The following is a 21,042-nucleotide window of genomic DNA, read 5'->3' as shown; positions in this document are numbered from 1 at the left end:
AGTTTCATGGGCATAAATATGGGCCGAATTTTGGCTCTTCCTATTTTACATTCAGGCTTCAGGAATTATTTCAACTATGCTAGAATGAAACCTCCTAAGGCAGAACATGGATGCAGCTCATGCTACAACAAGAATTGAAGAGTCGAGCGATGAACACACCGTGTGATTCAGACCCCAAAGGACATTTAGGGAGATAGAACGTATGTATTTTGAATGGAGATGAGGCCACAGTGTTAGCAGGACACTGGTTTTCTGGTTTAATTTGCATTCCCAATATTTCCTTTAGCTTCAGTTCTGACGTTGTGAGGCGAATCATTTAGAAAACCTAAGGGCTTGTCTACATGTGAATGCTACTGAGGCAGGTAGATAGACTCTACCTTTTCTGACAAAAAAGGCTCTCCTGCCAATGAAGGATATCCACCTCCACTCTCACCTAGATTTGTCTACGCAGGGACTTGGGTCGGCTTAATGGTGTTGCTCAGGGACGTGGATTTTGCACACCCTTGTAGCTAGGTCTAGTGTAGACCAGTCCCAAGACACTATTTCCTGTAGGTGATGATAATATATACTGTGCCATATGAGTGTGGGGAGGATTAATTCTTTTATGTTTGTAAGCCACACTGAAATTCCTGACTGGAAAGTGCTTATGAAGAGCCACATACCCCACATATTCCCTGAATGGGTTAATGTGGACCTGAGAAACCAGGAATGACCCCTGGCTGCATCTGGAGGGGAAGCCATGCTTGACTGATTATGAAGCTCAAGCAAGCAGGAGGTTTATAGCAGAAGGGGGCTGAAGGGAGGGAGTCTGGCAGTCACCCTATAGAAACAGAAAGATGGTGAGGAGGAAATTCAGGATGGAGAGTAAGCATAGGGCTCCTGGCCATGAATGAAGCATAAACCCAGAGAAGTAGCAGGGAAGAAAGCCTGAGAGAGACTAAGTTGGGAGATATTCAGGGAAACAGCAGGAAGCCGGTGAAGTCCCTGGGGTGAACCCAGTGTATAAAGGGCCTATGTCTCTCTATCGGCCAGTGGCCCAGAGACAAGGTCCGGACACAAGGTCTTGTAATTAATTGGTGGACTTTTGTTTGTGGAATTTTGTTACCCCAAAAGAAGCAGACATTCATTATAGACTCACAGAATCATAGAATACTAGAACTGGAGGGGACCATCGAGTCCAGTCTCCTGCCCTCATGGCAGGACCAAGCACTATTGTGGCCTGGTAGCGGCCAAGGCTTTGTCTACACTACACGGTGTATTGACACTGCAGTGATCAATCCACTGGTGTTGATTTGTCGCACCAGCTTAGATACGATAAATTAATCTCAGAGTGCTCTCCCGTCGACTCTGGTAGGACACCAGGATGAGAAGAGTAGCTGGAGTTGACAGGAGAGCAGCTTCTCCTGATCTTACCACATGGAAGACCCTGCGGTAAGTATGTCGACTGGAATTGTGTAGGGTAGATTGACAGGGGGAGAGTTAGTGTAGACAAGGCCCAAGTTAAACAGAGAGCAAAGGAGAGACTGTCAGCAGGGGGTGCCAGAGTGAAAGCCAGCCATTAGGAGACACCAGGCCACAAGATGTCCCTGTGACGAATGAACCCCCGTACAGTGCTACAGAACTATAAAACTTTCCATTACATTGAGATTTAAATTGGTCTACCAATCTGAACAAGCACAGCCTGTCAAGACATCTGATTTTAAAATATTCATTGGGCCCAAATTTAGTGATTTTTGGCACTTTGGTTTTTCAGAATTGTGGGAAGATCAGGCCCCTTGAAGGGGGTCTCAAGTTGATCCAAAAATTGAGGTAACTCAAAACATTAGACACTTTTGAAATGTTAGGGCTTGCATCTGTAGCCAGGACATGATCTGCACTAACATAAGCAGACTCCAAAAGGGATTCAATTCACTTATTTTCTTCCTTTGACAAAAACCATTTGGTTTATAATGTGCTAAGCAGGCAGGAGCAAAAAGAACTCTTTGTTGTTCTGGAGCAAGGAAGCTACCACTAGTTGTTTTGAGTGCCAAGAAATGCATCCACATTGTGTACCATTATCTGAGGACCTACACTGAACAGCTTTGCACATGATTAAGGTGACTATCCTGGCAAGAATAGTTTTAACTAATAGTTAAAAAGAAGAGAACACAATTAAGGGCCCAATTTGGAGCCAACCCTTACACCCATTCTCCACGTTTGGGGGCACAACCTTGTTTCCCTTAAACGCCCTCGGCACAATTAATGCCCATGATGCAAATATTACCAAACTTGACATCCACCAGTAAAAACCTGATTTGGAGCTGCAGACCTTGCCGGTGTGCAAATGGACTCATAATTACGGTGCATGCAGACACAGAGGCCTTCTAGGAAAAACAAGCACTAAAGGTTTGTGTTTGTAAGAGAAAATGTCACGTCATTAGTAAAGAAGGTCACAAGGACTTTTCTTACCTTCTGATCTTGACTGTAGGCCAGAATCCAGTCCTCCTGCTTGGGGTGGAACAGCAGGCTTTGGATGTAGAAGTTCAGCCGGTATTTTTGATAGGTGGCCCCTTCATCGGAGCTGATGAGTAAACTGCTCTCAATTTCTGGATCAGTCAGCAACATAATCTATATGGATGAAATAGTCACAATTGAAAGAAGTCAAACGGAAAGATGAGGAAGCAGCCAAGATTTACAGGAAAACGGGGAACCTGATGTTTTTTAGAGGCAGACAGTATAAAAATCAGACTATACAACTCGAGTGTAGCAAACATGTTAGAACAAAGCAAGGATGACCAATCTTCCTGGAAGCAAAGCCATACATGATAACTGTCTGTGTGCATGTATCTGAAGTATGTAGCAATCAGACAGACAGTCGGGTAAATTAAAATGAGCAGGGTTAATTATAACAGGTTAAATGTTCAACCTAATCACCCCTTTGTAACCATCAACAAGCTCTGAATCCAGGATAGCCAACACCAAAGCACATTTTGCTAAGGTTAACATCAATACAAGGAAACCTTCCTCATTTATGGTAGATACGTTCCTGGCACCACCATGAATGGAAAAATTAGCAAATACTGGGAATCACGACTTGGCTCCCGAACTCACCATGGCTCCGGACAGCTGTGGTGAATTCCCCATGGCTTCTAGCTCCCGCCACCCCCTCAGGCCGGGATAGGAGAACTTCACAAATATGCAGAACCATGAATAGAAATTCAGCAAATCACAAAGGTCTCCTGTTTTCCTTTTTGAGTTGCAATCATCAGGGTAGGTGGACAATATACAGTAATGCAAGCATGTTATATAAGCAGAGGAAATTGAAGAAAGAAAGAAAGAAAGAAAGAAAGAAAGAAAGAAAGAAAGAAAGAAAGAAAGAAAGAAAGAAAGAAAGAAAGAAAGAAAGAAAGAAAGAAAGAAAGAAAGAAAGAAAGAAAGAAAGAAAGAAAGAAAGAAAGAAAGAAAGAAAGATAAATTCCCAGTGGTGGAATCTGTTAGATTGCAGAACAGTCTGCAGATAGAAGGTGGAGGAAAATGTAATTGCTAGAGATTTTATAACCTGCTTTGCAGGGAGCATACTTGCTTTGGGAGGGGGACATTGATAACCCACTAGGTTCGTCCCAACTCTAATTTCCATTATGCTATGAATTATGGTTTCAGTAATGTACCAGAAACAGAACCTGCTCTGTGAAGTTGCTCCTTCAGCTTAGTCTAAGGGTGTTACAGCGTGCATGGCTTGTAGTTCCATGGCCATTCACCACCAATTAACTTACTAATTGGTCTGTATGGCGGATGAATCAGAGAGAAGTAGGAGAGTCTGCCCTCCTGCCTCTGCGGGCAGGAAACAGGTTTGAGAGCCACAAAGAGGACGACTGCAGTCTTACAGCAAGAGAAAAACAATGTCACCCGGAATAGAGAACAAGTCAGCACAACTGGCAAACACACAAGGCTTTGAAAGACCTTTTCCTGCAACAAGATTAAAGCTCTGTATCATTAGTGTCATTTTAAAAATGCATAGTTTACAATCTCTGAAAATGCCAGGCACCAATGAGCTCCTAAACAAGCCCAAACTGAAAGGAACAGCTTCTAGCATTTCACAGTGGGAGTCTTACTCTGTGTTCATGCATTTCAGAATATTTTTCCTGTTCCCACTGACCATTCAGGAATAGAGGGGTGAGCAAAGTCCGAAAGCAGAAGGGGTGGAAGACAGCATATAACAAACTGATCAATAATTCTAATTCAGGAGGCCCCATAAAGATCTTGAATAGTACAGTAGATATAGATATTGTTATGCATATCTCTGTATATATACAGATGCAATATACATAGAAGTTCTGTATATCTAGATGGCGGGCAGATAATCTTCTAAATATCTAAAACCACATGGCAGTGTTTCCTACTGGAGAGTGAACTGAACTGAGATTCAGGAGAACTGAATTCTACACCCAGCTCTGCTATTAATCTGATTGTAACCTTGGTGAAATCACATTAGCTCCTTGTTTCAGTGCCCCCATTGTAAAATGGGGGGGAATTATAGTTCCTTTTGTAAAGTGCCCTGGGATCTACTGATGGAAAGGGCTAGATAAGGACTAAATATTATAATATTCATTAGAAACAATCATGTTCATTATCCTATAGTGGTGACTTCATCTTGGCTGGCATATAAAAAACAAATTATTATTACAATCGAAATTCACAGTCCATCCGCTATCAATGAGCCAAGCAAAACAGTTTGAGTGTCACCCCAAAGCACCCAGATGCATACTATTCTCTGCCTCGTTCTCCCAACATGATCTCTGTGATATTGCCACTACAGACGAGTAGATCAACAGGCAAGATGAATTTTCTAGTCTTGTGTGACCATGCACTTAAAAAGAAATGCTGTTGATGTGGGTACGTGAAAAGATCGTACAGCAGAACACTAACCGCACTGGAGCAACTAGAGCAGAAATAAATGCAAATCAATGGCGTATTCCAGAGCTCACTGAAGTTAATGAGTCTTTCCATCAGCCTCAATGGGTTTTGGATTACGACTCTAAGGAACACAGCTAGCCGAGATCAGTTCCAGTCTCACAGCTTTTTATCTTAGGTACTCACATGACCCCATTTCCACAAACTTTGATGTATTTATCTTCACAACATCTCCATGAGATAGAGTATTGCTATTATCCCAGTCTACAGATGGGAAACTGAGTCGCAGAGAAGCTAAGTAATTTAGTCAGTATCGCACAGGGAAATCTGCGGTGGAGGAGAGAGAGGAACACAGGTCTCCTAAAGCTAGCACCCTAGCCACCAAACAAATTAACCCTAGACTTACATTATCCATAGACTCATAGACTTTAAGGTCGGAAGGGACCATTATGATCATCTATTCTCATCTATTCTCTATAATGATCTGTGATCATTCATTATGATCATTATTCTCTTTCCTTGATTTATCTTGCACTAGCCTTGGTTTCTATTTCATCACCTACTGTACAGGACCTCATTTCAAGAGGATAAAATAAGTTAGAACTCCCTAAGGTGACATCTTCCACAGTCACCATGCACCGGGGAGTCAGAACCCCAGGCTGCTTACCTGAAAACTTAAAAGCAAACTTAGTTACAAAACATTTGCATTTAAATAGACAGAGCTAGGAGCCCAGGGACAGCATGAGAACCAGAAAGAAACGAAACTGACTGGAAGCCAGGAGGGAGAAGATGTGGTGAAGGGGCGGAAAAGGGAGAGACAGGCAAGGCAGACTATTCTAGTTTCATTGTCCGAGCTGACAAAAATGTGCATGGTGAATAAATGTAGGCAAGTCCTCTTGATTTTTTAAATTCTTCTTGTCTGGGTGACCTCAGGTGTCTTTAGTGACATGAATCAGACTTTTCTTTGCTGTACAGAAAGCACAATATGACCCCATTTACCAGAGAGTAGGCATTATGCAAGAATCCAAACTGGAAAGGATTAAACACTAAACAGAACAAAGTAACAACCCACCAACAATCATAATACAAGTCACAATTGAAATGGAGTGTAATAGCAAATGGTCCGGAGACTATAGCTTGCTTTCTTACATCATGGTCTGAGGTAAATAGGATGAAGTTTAATAAAGGCAAATGCAAAGTGTTCCACTTAGGAAGGAACAATCAGTTTCACACATACAGAATGGGAAGCGACTGTCTGGGAAGGAGTACGGCAGAAAGGGATCTAGGGGTTATAGTGGACCACAAGTTGAATATGAGTCAGCAGTGTGATGCTGTTGCAAAGAAAGCAAATATGATTCTGGGATGCATTAAGAGGTGTGTTGTGAGCAAGACACGAGAAGTCATTCTTCCGCTCTACTCTGCACTGGCTAGGCCTCAGTTGGAGTATTGTGTCCAGTTCTGGGCATCGCATTTCAAGAAAAATGTGGAGAAATTGGAGAAGGTCCAGAGAAAAGCAACGAGAATGATTAAAGGTCTAGAGAACATGAGCTATGAGGGAAGACTGAAGGAACTGGATTTGTTTAGTTTCAAAAAGAGAAGATTGAGGGGGGACATGATATCAGTTTTCAGATATCTAAAAGGGTGTCATAAGGAGGAGGGAGAAAACTTGTTCATCTTGGCCTCTGGGGATAGAACAAGGAGCAATGGGCTTAAACTGCAGCAGGGGAGGTTTAGGTTGGACATTAGGAAAAAGTTCCTAACTGTCAGATGCTGCGTCTAGACTGGCAAGTTTTTCCGCAAAAGCAGTTGCTTTTGCAGAAAAACTTGCCAGCTGTCAACACTGGCCGCTTGAATTTCCACAAGAACACTTACTTCCTACTGTCTGAAATCAGTGCTTCTTGTGGAAATACTATGCTGCTCCCATTCGGGCAAAAGTCCTTTTGCACAAAGCTTTTGCGCAAAAGGGCCAGTGTAGACAGCTCAGATTTGTTTTGCACAAAAAAGCCCCGATCGCAAAAATGGAGATTGGGGCTTTTTTGCGCAAAAGCGCGTCTAGATTGGCACGGACGTTTTTCCCCAAAAAGTGCTTTTGTGGAAAAGCGTCCATGCCAATCTAGATGCTCTTTTCCACAAATGCTTTTAATGGAAAACTTTTCCATTAAAAGCATTTGCGGAAAATCATGCCAGTCTAGACGTAGCCTCAAGGTAGTCAAACACTGGAATAAATTGCCCATGGAGTTTGTGGAATCTCCATCTCTGAAGATATTTAAGAGTAGGTTAGATAAATGTCTATCAGGGATAGTCTAGACAGTATTTGGTCCTGCCATGAGGGCAGGGGACTGGACTCGATGACCTCTCAAGGTCCCTTCCAGTCCTAGTATACTATGATCATCTTTTGACCAACCTGGCACTGGTCCCTTTTTTAGAAAGGATCCTGGAGTATTTAGATTATAAAATCCTCCAAGCAGGGACTGTCTGTGTGTTAGGGGTTTGCACTGCACTTTGCAGAGTGTGGATGTGGGCAGTAACAACGATCAGAATGGAATATGTGGTCTGACCCAGTGGGGTGGACTAATTTCATCTGAGGTGATGAATTTTGCCCTTGTATTTAGCTTCAAAATTTCCTTTTCCATAATCTACTATCCCATCTTTCCCATCAAGTCGAGCTAAAAATCATGAGGGCGGGGAAGTACTGGAATGGGTTACCTGGGGAGGTGGTGGAATCTCCATTCCTAGAAGTTTTTAAGTCTCGGCTTCCCAGAGCCCTGGCTGGGTTGATTTAGTTGGGATTGGTCCTGCCTTGGGCAGGGGGTTGAACTTGATGACTTCCTGAAGTCTCTTCCAGCTCTAGGATTCTACGATTGTATGATTTTTAAAAGTGAAAGCCACGTCCAAACCATTCACATGGCCAGAGGGAGTCCTTTCGGTAATGGGCGTTGCTGCTTTTTTCTGTCTACGACCAGGTGGAACAAAGCTCCAGAATGTGGCTCGGCTTCCCCCAGCAAAGGTAATGACTTTCTGTTCCTATCAGGGCCCACGTGTCCTCAGAACTCTCATACTCATACTAGGCACCATGAGCGCAGGCAGCATTTCAGATGAATTGGGGTGGGTTTTTTTTTCAAAAAAACAGTCAATAGAGTTGACGCAGGCTTTGGCAACCGAACAGGAGGCACCCATTTATCACCCTCTTCCCCCGAAATGGAAGCAACAGTATTTGCTTTTCCTAACAGTGACAAATGAACATGAAGTGCAGCTGATGGATTTTAAACACTTCGCCCAAATCTTGTTGCTTTCTTCTTTCTTTGGTATTAGTTAGAGACACCACATCGACTTGGTAAGTTACACAGAACCTTGCTTCCCCCCCCCCCCCCCATGTTTTCTTCTGGCTCCTCTGCACATCAATTACATCAATGGAGATTCTCTTATATTGCAATGCTGCCTCCCACCAGACCTCAGAGCTGGCCACGTAACAGTCCCATGCAGATTCTAGAAGGCCAATGGCAACTGGGAGCCACGGGCACTTTAGAATTGCCAGGCCTTGGGACAATTGGACCTGTTTCCACGTACTAATTGATATGTAAATGTTCATCCAGTGGCCGGAATGGAGCACAGGAGTTTTTCCTCTCTGGGGTTGGTTTTCTACAGATCTAATGCATTCCCATATGAAGAGAGGCTAAAGTGACTGGGACTTTTCAGTTTAGAAAAGAGGAGACTGAGGGGAGATATGATAAAGGCATATAAAATCATGAGTAGTGTGGACAGGGTGAATAAAGAAAAGTTATTTATTAGTTCCCATAATAGAAGAACTAGGGGACACCAAATGAAATTAATGGGTAGCAGGTTTAAAACTAATAAAAGAAAGTTCTTCTTCACGCAGCGCATAGTCAACCTCTGGAACTCTTTGCCAGAGGAGGCTGTGAAGGTTAGGACTATAACAGAGCTTAAAGAGAAACTAGATAATTTCATGGAGGTTAGGTCCTTAAAAGGCTATTAGCCAGGGGAAGAAATGGTGTCCGTGGCCTTTCTTTGTCAGAGGTTGGAGATGGATGGCACAAGACAAATTGCTTGATGATTGCCTTTGGTCCACCCTCTCTGGGGCAGCTGGTGCTGGCCACTGTCAGCAGACAGGCTACTGGGCTAGATGGACCTTTGGTCTGACCCAGTACGGCCATTCTTATGTTCTTATGTTCACAATTCCTCATGGTGGGCCAGCTCGTGAAAAATCTTTGACTACCCATAAGTCCCTCTGAAGTGAATAGAAACTGTTCGTTCAGTACCAAATGTGCTTTTGGCCCAATACACTTAGGCAATGAGAGAAACATCACCCAGGAAACCAGCGGTTTTCCCTACAGCTGAGCTGAATTCTTAAAATAGATCTCTTTCCTTCAAGGTAGTCTTTAACTAGAAAGAAAAAAAAACCCAATCTGTTCCCTGAAGGCTTTCTGTATGTAGCTTCAACTTTTCTTTTTCAAGAGCTGAACAAAACGAAAGATTTTATTTCCCTTTGTTTTATTTGTGGCAAGCTGTCTCGCAACGTAGCAAACGCTGCGAAAATCATTCATTTCCTGGAACTTTTTTACTGTCAATGTAGGAAAATATTATTGAAAACAATAACAAGATTTCCCTGATACAATGCACTGATTATTGCACCCTGTTAATACAGAGCAGAGTTAAGGCTGATGGGGTCTCCAAACAGCGCATTTTCCTTCTTTGTGGTGTTTGTATTCCTTTTAACTTTAACCTTCACTAAGAACACAGAAAGCTTATTTTGGGGAAAACGACACCACCTCCTCTGTAATATATTTTATCCTAAATTATTTATATGTGCTCTCAAGTAGAGAGGGAAACAATTTTCTCATCCCACGAATATTGTGGAGATTTCAGAAATGGGTCCGTTTTGCACTGGGAAGAAACTGAAACTTTTTAATGAAAAAATAAGTATTTGCCTTTTTATGTTTCAGAATAGACAATCGCCTGGCAAACCTAGCGAATCCTGGACTTCGCTAGGACATGCGAGATCTGGGTTTAAGTCCCAGAGATGAACCCAGTAAAACACGGATTCAAACTCAGGTGTCTTATATCCTAGGTTAGTGTCCTAATCACTGGTCCACTTGCTATTCTAGGACTTTCTTGCCTATAATCTTAGTTTTGATCTATCAACATTTTCCAACCAAAAAAAAAAAAAAAAAAAAAAAACCTTTCCCCTCACTCTTAACTCCATCTCATCATAGTTTTTCTCTGGAAATGTTATTGTACTTAGTTTTTTTTGTGTCTAGTTGTTTGTACACTGGAAGCTCTGTAAAAGACTAATCTGCTCTATCCCTGTGCTTACCAAAATAGAGGCATATTAAAAAGCAATTGAAAACAGTTCCCTTGACTTATGTGACATTTCTTGTGTGCTTGTTTTCCAAAAGAGGGGCTGATTTCTCAAACAAAATGATTCATTAAATAATGCCCATTCTCCCCCTCTCTTTTGCATTCCATACACACTATTTTATATGCGAAGACAGTGAATAGATTAAAAACTCTAAACGGTGTCTATTTTAATAATGGGCTGTAACCTATCGATTTAAGAGACAGAAGAACCATCCCATTCCACCAACTCTGACTTGTGCATAAATCCAGAGACGGCAGAGTCCTGTTTACCAACCATTTGTCAAGTACTGAAGAGATCAGAGAGAAATTGTACTCCATATTCCTTCTGATAAGGGCTAACTGTACAACACTTTTCAATATCTTATTATTATTTATATCACAGGAGTGTTAAGAAACCTTGAGATCAGGGCCCTATTGGGGTGGGTGCTGTACAAGGACAACTTAAGACGCAGTCTCTAATCTGAAAAGCTGAGGCCGTGTCTACACAAGAGATCTGGCACAGTGGCACAGCTGTGACAATGCAGCTGCACCACTGTAAGATCTCCAAGGTCTCCCATCGGCAGTCGGTTTCTATTAGCGTGCCCCAACGATCGGCTCTAGGCCCAGTTTTGTTCACATCTTTATTAATGATCTGCAGGAGGGGATGGATTGCACCCTCGGCAAGTTTGCAGGTGACACTAAGGGGAGAGGTAAATACACTGGAGTGCAGGGTTAGGATCCAGAGTGACCTGGACAGATTAGGGGATTGGGCCAAAAAAAATCTAATGAGGTTCAACAAGGACAAGTGCAGAGTCCTGCACTTGAGACAGAAAAATCCAAGTATTGTTACAGGCTGGGGGCCAACTGGCTAAGTAGCAGTTGTGCAGAAAAGGACCTGGAGGTTACAGTGAATGAGAAGCTGGATATGAGTCAACAGAGTGCCCTTGTAGCCAAGAAGGCTAATGGTTTATTAGGTTGTATTAGGAGGAGCATTGCCAGCAGATCTAGAGAAGTGATTATTCCCCTTTATTTGGCTCTGGTGAGGCCACATGTAGAGTATTGTGTCCAGTTCTGGGCCCCGCACTATAGAAAGGATGTGGACACGTTGGAGAGGGTCCAGCGGAGGGCAAGAGGAGGCTGGAGCACATGACCTATGAGGAGAGACGGAGGGATTTGTGCTTGTTTAGTCTGCAGAAGAGAAGAGTGTGTGTGTGGGGGGGGGGGGGGAAGGGGAGTTGATAGCAGCCTTCAACTTCCTGAAAGGAGGTTCCAAAGAGGCTGGAGAGAGGCTGTTCTCAGTAGTGACAGATGGCAGAACAAGGAGCAATGGTCTCAAGTTGCAGTAGGGAGGTCTAGGTGGGATAGTAGGAAAAACTATTTCACTAGGAGGGTGGTGAAGCACTGGAATGGGTTCCCTAGGGAGGTGGTGGAATCGCCATCCCTAGAGGTGTTTACGTCTCGGCTTGACAAAGCCCTGGCTGGGTTGATTTAGTTGGGATTGGTCCTGCCTTGGGCAGGGGGCTGGATTTGATGACCTCAGGAGGTCTCTTCCAGCTCTATGATTCTATGATAATGAAACCAACTCAATGAGCGGCAGTACCTCTGCAAGCAGGACAGCATCCCACACCAACACGGTGCTCTCTGCACTGGAGATCTTTCCGCAGAGTGAAGACGTGTCCTCAGTGTAACTTATGTGGGTCAGGGTGGGGAGTTCACATCCCTTAGTAGCATAACTTAAACCAACAAATGTGCTTGTACAGTCATAGCCTCAGCCTAAATAGACAAGACAGGTGACAGGAAGTATTATAGGCCCATTTTACAGATGGAGAAAGATGACAGATCTCTTTTGAGGTACTAAAAGGACATCAGTGGGAGTGGAGCACTTAATCTGGCCATAAGTGACTGACCCAAGGTTCCCACAGGGAATCTGTGGCAGAGCTGGGAATTGATCCCAGGCCTGACCAGAGTTGCTTTAACAATGAGACCATCCTTCTTCTCACTTTTAATTGAGAGCTCTGTTTAAAAACTGTTAGCACAATATGGCCCACATGAATAACATGATAAACTTAAAAAACAATAAATAATCTAGTAGCACTGTAAAGACTAACAAAACATGCAGATGGTATCATGAGCTTTCGTGGGCTCCACCCACTTCTTCAGATGACCAGCTTGGTAGGTTGATAATGATCCAGCCACCCAGTATCTTTATTCAATCCATGGGTGTAAGAATCGAACTTGTGAATGAGTTTAGTTCCAGTCCTTCCCTGTGTATTTGGCTTGTGGAATTGGTTAGTAACAAAACAGCTACTTGAAGATCTGTTAATGAATGCCCAGGCCGATTGAAGTGTTCCCCGCCAGGTTTTTGTATGCTCCCTTTATGGATATCTGATTTGCGTCTATTAATTCTTTCCCGTAGGAACTGTCCAGTTTGTCCAATATATATTGCAGTGGGACATTGCTGGCATTTGATGGCATAAATTAAATGAGTACTCATAGATCATAGAACTATTGTCTCCTGGTAAATGAGGAAAGAGAACATGATTCTTAATTAAGGAATCCTTATAACACATCAAAGATGCTGGTAAGTATTTATATTCCCATATTAAGGGTAGGGAAACTCATCCACAGAGGCTCATGTTAACAGAGGGCAACATTCACCCTTATGTTTGAGGCCAGCACAAAGAACTATACAGAACCAAAGTCCCAGTGTGAGTGTTAAAGAGACTTAGGTTGTGCTGAGATGTTGTAAAAGCTTTAAGCACATAGCTGAATTTTAATCACAATGATTTAGTATCTGGGCTGGATGAGGAATCCAGCAGTCTGAGCCCCTAATCACATGATGTAAACATTAGCTCCAGGATCAATCCGTTCCCAGGTAAGGAACAAGGAATGATAAAGCTTCTCACTTGTTGAAACTCTTGTAAATCAAATTTGAGATTCTTATCTCTGTATTCTACATGCACATTGCATTCCATTCAGTAGCTCGGCACTGACTCAAACCCGGCTACTGCTTGTTACCATTGCTACCTAACAGTCCACTTGCCTTAAATATGCTAAAAATAGACCAGATCATTTGAAATAGTTTAGAAAACAATTATGACAATTCAAGTGTGGAACCTTGCTAATTTGGACTAATTCAGACCTTTCCAGATCATTGTATTTTGTGAATAGGTAAATAAACAAGCAAACACAACAATAATGCCGTGGAATCTATATCCTATAATCTACTGTGCTAATTTTGGAGGTGTTGTTTAGTTTCAATTATTTATAAACAGTAGTGTACCTACACATGTATCGCACATTTAGTCAGAGAAATTAAATCTTAGCAAAGCGCAGCCTTGCTAAAGTGCTCTGCTTTGAATTCTTTGCTCATCTACCAGTTTAGCTTTACTGGACCATTTTAACTTGTTTGAGCGATCAGTTCATTGGTAGTCTTGCCAAATGGTCAGAGCAAGAGTTAGAGGGCATGTCTAAAGTACATCCCTCTTTCGAAAGAGGATTTACAATTCTCATGCTTCATTTGCATATTCGCAGGACAGCGCTTTTTCGAATAAGGGTTTTTCGAAAAAGAAACCAGAGTCTGGACGGGGTTCTTTAAAAAAAAAAAAACCCGTTTTTCAAAAGAACCCGTACACCTCATTTTTTCAGGAGTACGGGTTCTTTTGAAAAAGTTTTTTTTTTCCAAAAGAACGCAGTCTAGACTCTGGTTTCTTTTTCGAAAAACCTATTTCGAAAAAGCGCTGTCACGCGAATATGCAAATGAAGTGTGAGATTTGTAAATCCGTGCTTCATTTGCATTTTCGATCGGGCTCATTTACATTCATCTTTTGAAAGAGGAATGTAGTTTAGACATTGCCAGAGCTAGTTCCAAATGTTCTGATTCTAAACCCAGATGGGGTGCGTCCTAGGGATGTTAAATATTAGTTAATTGACTAGTCGATTAACCTCCGGTATTTTTATCAGTTACTCAACTATTCTATAGTCCCTGGGCATGGTGTTGGCAGCCAGTGCACTCCAGCCCTACTGCCGAGGAACCCCCTTCCACTCTGCGTTGCTACCTCTGTATCAGAGGCAGCAGTATGTGGTGGCAGGCAGGAGCAGATTAAAAACAGGCTCCCCTCACGGATCAGTTGCCTGTCACCCTGTTACCCTGTGCTGCCTGTGTTACAGGAGCTGTTGTGGCAGGAGACAGCAGCGTGGGGTGGCAGCAGCCCCAGTCTGCGGAGACTGTGAGCTCCCGGACCTGGAACAAGCCAGATCTGAGCCAGGCTGCCTGCCCGCCTGGCTCCTAATACACTTTAAATGCAGAGCCAGACTGAGCCAGGCTGCTGGCCAGCCTGCTAAAAAATGTACTGGCAGGGGAGGGGGGAATGCGTGTAGTCTATAGCATTAACTGATAAGCTTTTACTTATTGGTTAATCTACTACATTATTACATCCCTAGTGTGTCCAGAAGCAAAGCCAAGGGTCAGTGCCAGAAGCCAAAGCATTCCCAGGTAGAACATGGAACCAAGCATCTGAGCCAGGTGTCAGGAAAAAGTTGGGGGCTGAGCAGGGGCAGGCTGTGTCTACAGAAAGGCTACACACAGAAAATACAGGATCATGTACAGATGTAGGCTAGGAACGCATTAAGCAGCCACTGGACTGCTACCGCTACTGAGCGTAAGTATCACCCTACTGACTCCTGCCGCCAGTCAGGTGGTGCAGGAAATCAGACAGCTTGTATCAGACTGGCGCTGCTGCAGGTTGGCTCTGATGCTTTGCATCCCAATAAAGCATTTCATTCAAGGCTCTCAAAGCAATTAGTTAATCCGCAACTTGGTGAACATGCTTTGCAGAAGGGCAAATTAAGACAAGAAAGGTTAAATAACTGGTCCAGGAACAGTTTGTATCCATGGCAAAATCAGAAAGAGAACACACATGTCTGGGTTAGTAATAGAAGTAGTAAAGAAGCCACCAACAGCCCCAGCTGAGTGTGCTAAGCACTGTACATCTACATAGTAAGAGACAGTTACTTTTCAGAAAAGACTGCAGCCCAGAAATACAACCCATGGAAATGGGAAAAGAGAGATACAGAGAGTGAAAGTAACTTTCCCTGGACCAGCAACAAAGATGAAAAGCCAGGTGTTCTGACCCTGTTTTCTGTACAATCTGCTACCCCACATATCCCTCCCTAAAAGCCACTGAAAATGGATTACAGCAAAGATAGTTGATGTTCTTCTTACATATAAAGCTACCACAAGCAGTGTAATCTGGATTAAACGCATGTAGAGACAGAAAAAAGGGGTGACTGAATATTATCAAGGTAGGTGAACTGATGGCCAAACAGCTGCTGAGTAGGTTTCACCCCATTTATGGTGAATCTGGGATTTATATGGACTGGGAGATTCATTGTGGCAGGCACATTTAGTCCATTTATTTGTATTCAGCCTTATAAACGTTCAACTCTCGTGATGGGTCTCATACCGCATCTAGTGGGTGACAAGCCCAAAATTTAATAATGTTCATTATAAAGGAGACTTTTCAGGATATTAATCTTCAGCGTCCCTGTTCTTAATTGTATGCCATTCCTCCTAGTTATCCCCTCTTATGCCATCCTACAATTAATGTTTCTTCTTGCTAGGGATGCTTTTAGACAGTGCATAGTTGGCATTTAGCCAAAGTACCAGTGGGAACGTTCCTTACATTAGGTAGGAATTCTCTGTCAGGGGTCAGAGGAGAGAGACTCAGATTTGTCAAGCTATTCCTGTCCCACTTTGAAGGAACATTTTAAAAGTCTCAAATTGTCTGTGTGGTCCATAGTCATAAGTTATGGTACTAAGCTTCTGACAGCCCCAGTTGCCAGTGATGCATTATGCTTGGCAGTGAAAGGGCAGCTATACGTTTTTAATTAATCTCTTCTGAAATACATGCACTTAGAAGACACTATATGGTAAAATGACCTAGAATTAAAATAGGGAAACATGAAGATAAGGATGACTTCATACTAGTGAGCTATGAAATCATGGAAGTATTGTGTTGGCTCAAAGCTTTGATACACAATGGCCAAGAGACATGTCCACATATCTGAATGGTTTGATTTATTATGGAGTTATTGGAAGACACATCAGAACTAAAAGGTTGGATTTTCCTTGCCTTCTCAAGATCACAAAGCAGCCGTATTCCTTAGCTATAGACAGCTCACACCCAAAATCAGCCATCATCCAGGTGAAACAACATGCAAAGCATTCCCAGGCACACACCAAATTCTGTGCTGATTTATTTTCAGGGCAACTCCTCTGCAATCAATGAGATCTCACAGGATTCAGAATATGCCCCCATATGTTTTGTGGCAGGAGCTGTATAAGCAAGGAATTCAAGGCTCCAAGACACCTTGGGGAGAGGAGGGAGAGATTTTATCTTAAAGCAGTGCTACCAGGAAATTTTGCTTTTGCTGACTCCGGAAATTCAACAACTGAAAGGAGTGAAAATGCTGATCCCAGGAGGTTCAGCAACTGGACAGCAGCTGCAAGAATAGTTGTTAGAATCAGGTCCTGGACAAGTTGCGTGCGTCTAGACAGCACCCTCTGTCAGAATAAGCTTTGCAATTTGTGCTATGCAAATTGTGTAGCTTATTCCAAGTCTAAGTCGAAAGCACCAAATTTCAAAATAAGGCACTATTGCGACAAATGCCTTAACCCTCATGGAACAAGGGTTACAGGGAAGTCAGGAAATAACGGGCGCTTTTAAAGAGGTGGTGTTACTATTTCGGTACTTGCTTTCATTCCTGTAACCACGCTGGCCATCTCCAGGTGCCCCTTCATGACTGTGACAGGGTGCCTGCCCTGCACGGGGCCTTTAAGCCTAAGGCTCAGGTCTTGAGCCTTAGGGTGGCTGGAAGAACCCAGCTGAAGCGGTTAGGCTAATGAGAGCCTAGCTGTCAGAGATCCAGAGAAGCCCGGGTGGCTAGGCGAGCCCAGCTGTCAGCTATAAAGGGAGGAGCACAGTTTGCTAAGGGGGAGAGCCAGTGGAGGGCTGACTGCAGAGGAAGCAGGAGCCCCTTGGAGGGAGACAAGCTGGAGATGACCAGCAAAGGCTGGAGGAGGGCCAGCCAAGACTCCCCCTGGCTAGGGGCTGGAAATAAAGCCCCTGGCTTGCGGGCAGATCATGAGGCCAACTAGGTAAGCTGAGCCGTTGAGACAAATGCCTATGATGAGCAACCCATACAGACTGTAACTTGCCCTGAGAGGGGCTATATGAGGACAGTCAGGGGGCACTGAGGCACACTGGGGGCGTGCACCCCCTGACAATGACCTACAGTCATGTTTCAGGCAGCCTGCCTCAGTTTTTCTTCTTGGATTGTTCAAATAAATCTTCCCTTCAGACTTTTGCATGATCTGAAGTATACTGCAAATAAAACTAAACAACCCCATTCCTGAGTGTACGCAACACAAAGCTTTTCTTCCTTCTCCTAGGCCTTCCTACTCGGTGCCTTTACAGTCTCTCCACAGGTTGGACAGAGTCTGTGCCAGACCTCCTTGGTCTTATGTTGAATGTACATTTCAATGGTAGTCAATAACACTTGTCAGAGAAACTTTGACAGACCTTACTACATCTAAATATAAAATTGAAATTGAGCAGATTTTGCTGGAATTTCTTTTAAAAAATTGGGAAACATTCCAACAGTGTGGCAGTGTCCAGTTTCAACTTTATGTTGGAATGACATGTCAATTTTTCATTTTGTAATAATTTTTCATTTTTTATGTTTTTTGTTTTTTCACTAAGGCTGTGTCCAGACTCAGGGGTTTTTTCGAAAAAACTTCACCTGTGTGTAGACTGCAGCCGCGTTCTTTCGAAATTAAATCGAAAGAATGCGGCTTTTCTTTCGACGGTGGTAAACCTAATTCCACGAGGAAGAACGCCTTCTTTCGAAAGTGCTCTTTCGAAAGAAGGCGTTCTTGAAAGCAAACAGGCTTTTTAGAAAGACAGCATCCAGACTCACTGGGTGCTTTCTTTCGAAAAAGCGGCTTGCTTTTTCGAAATTCCGCGTGCAGTCTAGACGCTCTCTTTCAAAAGAGGCTCTTTCGAGAGAGGCTTGCAGTCTAGACATAGCCTAAGATGCAATGCAATCTCCAAAGCAACAACAGAAAATGCTTCTTTGGTTTGTGACAAAAACATGTGAGCCATTCACCATCAATGCAACTTTTGATGTAATACTTCCACAGACCTGTAGATTTGGTGTATATAATATATGCCTAATTTCAATTGTAAATGTATCCATTTAGCGTGTGTCTAAGGCATTTCTAGGACTCCTCTTATCCTACAGAAGCCATAGGGACAGGCACCATATATAGCAATAGCCAGAGAGAAAGATGACCATATCTACCGTATATTCCGGCGTACAAGACAACCTCTGATGTTAAAAAACATCCCCCAAAAATCGGGGGTCATCTTGTACGCCGGGTATACATCCCAGGCGCGCCTGGGATGCCCCGCCGCCGGCTTCCCCCGAGGCTTTGCAAAGCCTGGGGAAAGCATCCCAGGTGCGCCTGGGCTGCCCCCCCGCCGGAGCCCCTCCACGGCTTTGCAAAGCTGCTGCGGCTTTGCTCCCGGTGCCTCTGGTCGGCTGGGGACCGTCTCCAGCAGACCAGGGACACCGGGAGGAAAGGAGGCGGAGGGGCGCTGGGGTATAAGATGAAACCCTATCTTTTAATTAAAAAATTAGGGGGTCGTCTTATACGCCCAGTCACCCTATATGCCGGAAAATACGGTAAGTATCTTTAGTGTGAGTGTTCATACACAGGACCTCTCAGCTGAGGAATGCTTGATGGAAATTGGAAGTTGGAGAAAGGTAATTTTAAGATGTTGGGGCCTATATAGCAACTGGGAGGAGAGGCGGCATTGGAGACAGTGCGGGACCTATGAGCCAGGGGAGCATCCCATTATACAGAGGGAACTCTCCAGATATTGGTCAATTAACCTGGCTGTATTTGGGCCTAAAGCTGTGTGTCTACATACGTGCGTGTATGTAAACACACGGCAACAGCCAAATCCTCTGGCAGATCCTCCGCTGGTGCAAATGCTGCTGACCTCAAAGGCATGAGGATCATTTGCGCCAGCCTCTCAGATGATATTTCACCTCACACAACCCCCTCCACCTGAAAATGGTGGTGCGAGATCTGAGCCAGTGCAGAATCAGGCTCGTTTGTGTTAAGGCTTTCACGGACTCAGCAGCTCGGCAGCTGCACGTTGAAGGCAATCATAACATTCAGTGCAATATATTTCTGAGAGACAGTTGGCCTACACAGGTACCGAAAAACTCCCACAGCCCTCCGGTCAGAACCTGTAAATAAAGTGCGTCATGGAAGGCAGCAATCTGTTCCACAGGTACACACCGCAGATGTGACAAAGCAGTGATGGAAAGAGTACACTAAATACATTTCAGGGGGAGCAAACCAGCACTGGGAACGCAGACAGCTGAGAGAACACGACTGGATTGTTTTATTCCAGAGAGAGTTAGGTGAGTCCTAGGCCAGAGAGAAAGGCTGCTGGGTCTGAAAATGGGATCTGAAGAATCGTCTGAGAGTTAATTACACAGCTGGGCAGTTTGCTGGCATATTCAACATGGGTCATAACAATGATTATATTTTATACATATTATATAGACTGAAAGGCTCAACGTGTTTTACACAAATGCATGACTAAGCCTGCTACCACTTCTGTAGTACGTAGTTAAGCGGTAGGTATGAGAGAAACTGGTGTTACTTCCCTTCTGCTGCCCCCATCTTACAAATGGGTGAACTGAAGCACAAAATTATTAAGGGTACGTCTACACTACAACGTTAATTCGAACTAACTTAGTTCGAATTAGTTAATTTGAACTAAGCTAATTCGAACTAACGCGTCTAGAACTAAAACTAGTTCGAATTAGTGTTTTGCTAATTCAAACTAGCATGTCCACATTAAGTGGACCCTGAACCGGGCTTAAGGATGGCCGGAAGCAGTGCCGGCAGGGCATCAGAGGAGGACTTAGAGCGTGGAGATGCTGTCTCAGGCTAGCCGAGGGCTGCGCTTAAAGGGTCCCGACCCCCACCCCGGACAGACAGTTCTCAGGGGTGCCCCGCTTGCAAAGCAGTCCTGGCTTGGAGTGCCCGGAGTGCCCACACTGGGCACATCACAGCACTCGGCCATCAGCCCGGCTGCACTTGCTGCAGGCTGCCATCTGGGGAGAGGGGGCAACTGGGGGACTGCAGGAGAACTTCCACCCCCAGAAGCCCGAAGAGCCAGCCCAGTCCTCCCCATCGGAGGCTCGTACCCCATTCCTCCCTCACCTCCTTCCACTTACCCTTCCCTAGCCCCTTTTCTTGATGTACAAAATAAAGGACAATTGTGTTCAAAAATGGAATCTGTCTTTATTGAACAAAACTGGGGGAGACCGGGAAAAGGAGGTGGGAGAGGGGAAGAGAGAGGCTGGGAGAGGGGAGGGCAACTACAATGATCAGGGGTTGGGAACAGGTCCCATATGAAGAGAGGCTAAAGAGACTGGGACTTTTCAGCTTAGAAAAGAGGAGACGGAGGGGGGACAGGATAGAAGTCTCTAAAAGCATGAGTGGGGTGGAGAGGGTGCATACAGAAAAGTTCTTCATTAGTTCCCATAAAGAAGGACTAGAGGACACCAAAGGAAAGGAATGGGTAGCAGCCTTCAAACTAGAAACTAGAAAGTTGTTCTTCACAAAGCAAAGAGTCAACCTGTGGAACTCCTTGCTGCAGGAGGCTGTGAAGGCTAGAACTAGAACAGAGTTTAAAGGGAAGTGAGATC

At 44.0% G+C, this 21,042-nt stretch overlaps 1 protein-coding gene across 2 annotated transcripts in view; it reads right to left on the bottom strand.

Moving 5' to 3' along the window:
- The window catches only part of SORCS1 (sortilin related VPS10 domain containing receptor 1), a 477,135-nt gene that overhangs the window by 179,649 nt on the left and 276,444 nt on the right, over positions 1–21,042 (bottom strand). For both annotated transcript variants that reach the window (XM_075935517.1, XM_075935516.1), the window contains exon 4: positions 2,449–2,607. In XM_075935517.1, the coding sequence (XP_075791632.1) occupies positions 2,449–2,607 (159 nt within the window). The remainder of the gene's footprint in view (positions 1–2,448; positions 2,608–21,042) is intronic.

The sequence above is a fragment of the Pelodiscus sinensis genome, chromosome 8 (assembly GCF_049634645.1).
Source record: "Pelodiscus sinensis isolate JC-2024 chromosome 8, ASM4963464v1, whole genome shotgun sequence".
Classification (NCBI taxonomy): domain Eukaryota; kingdom Metazoa; phylum Chordata; order Testudines; family Trionychidae; genus Pelodiscus; species Pelodiscus sinensis.
This window is presented reverse-complemented; position numbering and strand designations above follow the sequence as displayed.